Consider the following 2500-nt stretch of genomic DNA (forward strand, 5'->3'; position numbering starts at 1 on the left):
GACACAACAATATATACATGTTTATTTTGTATAATTCATAAAAATATTCACAACCCATTTCTTTTTTTTCTGTTTATTTATTCAGTTAAATTTCTTCTTTTTGTTTCCTTATTTTATGTCATTGTCATTTTGCACATGTCAGGTGTGTGTGTGGGGGGATTCCTGCATCACGCAGCGGGGAGTGACGTGTGTGTGTGTGTGTGTGTGTGTGCTTTGATTGACAGGTGATGTTCTGTACGAGCTCCTGCAGCACATCCTGAAGCAGAGGAAGCCTTCACCGTTCTTCCCCATCGGCTCCTTCCTCTCGCTGGAGACGCACAAACACGAAGGTGAGCTGCTCTTCTTCTGCTTCTGTGAGCGAGAGTTTAGTCTGAAACACTGGAGTTCAACACGATCCCGGAGGAAGTGTCTCTCTGGAATATTGACAGAAGAACCGGTCGGACGAGGAAGCGCCGCTGTAGTTAAACAAGCGTTTGACGAGTATAAAAAAAGACAAACAACAGGAATATATGAGAAGACTTCCTGAAATGCGAGCACACGTCACATGATGCATCTGAACACAGCTCGCCCTCGGCAGACCGATGTGAACGCAGGTGTCTGGGATCCTCTAGTGGTTCAAATCCATCACGGTTTCCACGTTGATAATAATCAGAAATGTTTCTTGAGAATATTACTCTGATTTCTGAAGATCATATGACACTAAAGACTGGAGGAATGATGCTGAAAATACAGCGGAGCATCACAGAAATAAATTACAGTTTAACACAGATTCACACAGAAAACAGCTGTTTTACATTAGAATAATATTTCACAATTTTTACTGTATTTTTTTATCAAATAAATCCAGCCCTAGTGAGCAAAAGAGACTTTTAAAAAATCTGTATTTTAGTATTTTAATATCATTCAGATACTAATATATATGTATGTGTGTATATATATATATATATATATATATATATATATATATATATATATATATATATATATATATATATATATATATATGTATCTGAAATAATAATAAAATAAAAAAATAAAATCAATGTACATGGTTTTATTTCGTTTAAAAGTACGGTGGGTGATTTGGCTCAAAAACATATTTTGTTACGCTGGTTTAAAGCCTCGTCACATCCCGATAGCAATGACTGAGTTAAGTGCTCTAAGTGTATTTCTATAGTCTAAACATTCGGCCAATCACATTCCTCGGCCCGAGGGCTACGATAGGCTGATGTATTTGCATCAATATGCAATGTTATTATTGTAACATCATGCGCTCTGTACTGGAATGTTTCTGAGTTAGACTTGAGGTCATCTGGAGGAGGCGTGGCTTTGGAGACTGATTTGCAGGGAGGGTGGGATCTTATGCTTTATTTAGTTTATTTCATGTGGTTTGACTGTAATAACCCTGAACAGTGATGTCTATTGAATGTGATGTTGATGCTCTCTCTGCGTCTTTTAGAAACGGTACGCCGACCGCCGCGCGTCACAGAGACTCATTCCCTGCAGCCGCCCACCATCGAGCTTCGCCATCGCTCGCGGTCGCCCCATCAGCTGCCCGTGCCGCTGCGTTCGGCCGAGGACCTCCAGCAGGCGTCCTCACAGCTGCCTGACAGCAACCACCACCTGCCGGAGGACGTGTACCCGCTGTCTGTGTCTCCGGCCGCGGCTAACGGGCACTGCGTGCTACCCCGTGACCCCCTGCGGCCCGCCAGCCCGTGTCAGGATGAGGCGGCTCCACCGCGCGTCATCCAGCTCATGCCTAGCGCCATCATGCACCCGCTAATGAGTCCGGGCCGCGGGCACACGCAGGGCGACTTCAGACACGGACGCGGCGCGCCTCAGGAAAACGGCCGCGAGGGCAAAGGTCAACAGCACAACGCCGTTCACTACGCCTCTCACAGCCTAAACCTCGCGGCTCACCAGCTCCCCCTACAGGACGAGCGCCACTACCGCAACCACATCATCATGCCTGTCTCGCCCCCCGAGGAGCAGGCCACGCCCATGGGCCGCATCGCAGGTGAGACCCCGCCCCCTCTCTGCTGATTGGTCAGTGATAGCTGGGTGTGATTGTGACTGTGGTGTAATGTGTCAGACTGCAGGCTCCTGTGGGATTACGTCTATCAGCTTCTGTCGGACAGTCGCTACGAAAACTACATCCGCTGGGAGGACCGCGAAACCAAAGTGTTCCGCATCATGGACCCCAACGGCTTGGCTCGCCTGTGGGGGAACCATAAGGTACCAGACATCAGGAAAACATGCTGGATTTACTTCTGAATAAAAAATAATTTATAATAAAATAAAATCATCAAATTAAAATACATTTAAATAAACAATTAAAAATGTTAAATATAATATTAACTATTCATTTAAATATTAAAAATATAGAAAATAAACAAAGTTTCATATTACAAATAAATAATAAAAATTACATTTTTTAATTACATTTTTTAATTACATTTTTTTTTAGAAATTAAAAGAAATTGCAATCATGAGCATAAAA

The 2500-nt window shown here is 43.4% G+C and overlaps 1 protein-coding gene across 4 annotated transcripts in view; it reads left to right on the top strand.

Annotated features, from left to right (window-relative positions):
* The window catches only part of LOC132098607 (transcription factor ETV6-like), a 19554-nt gene that overhangs the window by 15508 nt on the left and 1546 nt on the right, over positions 1–2500 (top strand). For all 4 annotated transcript variants that reach the window (XM_059504668.1, XM_059504669.1, XM_059504666.1 and 1 more), the window contains exons 4-6: positions 225–329; positions 1460–2017; positions 2093–2235. In XM_059504668.1, coding sequence (XP_059360651.1) covers positions 225–329; positions 1460–2017; positions 2093–2235 — 806 coding nt within the window. The remainder of the gene's footprint in view (positions 1–224; positions 330–1459; positions 2018–2092; positions 2236–2500) is intronic.

This window comes from Carassius carassius, chromosome 22 (genome assembly GCF_963082965.1).
Source record: "Carassius carassius chromosome 22, fCarCar2.1, whole genome shotgun sequence".
In the NCBI taxonomy this organism is placed as follows: Eukaryota; Metazoa; Chordata; class Actinopteri; order Cypriniformes; family Cyprinidae; genus Carassius; species Carassius carassius.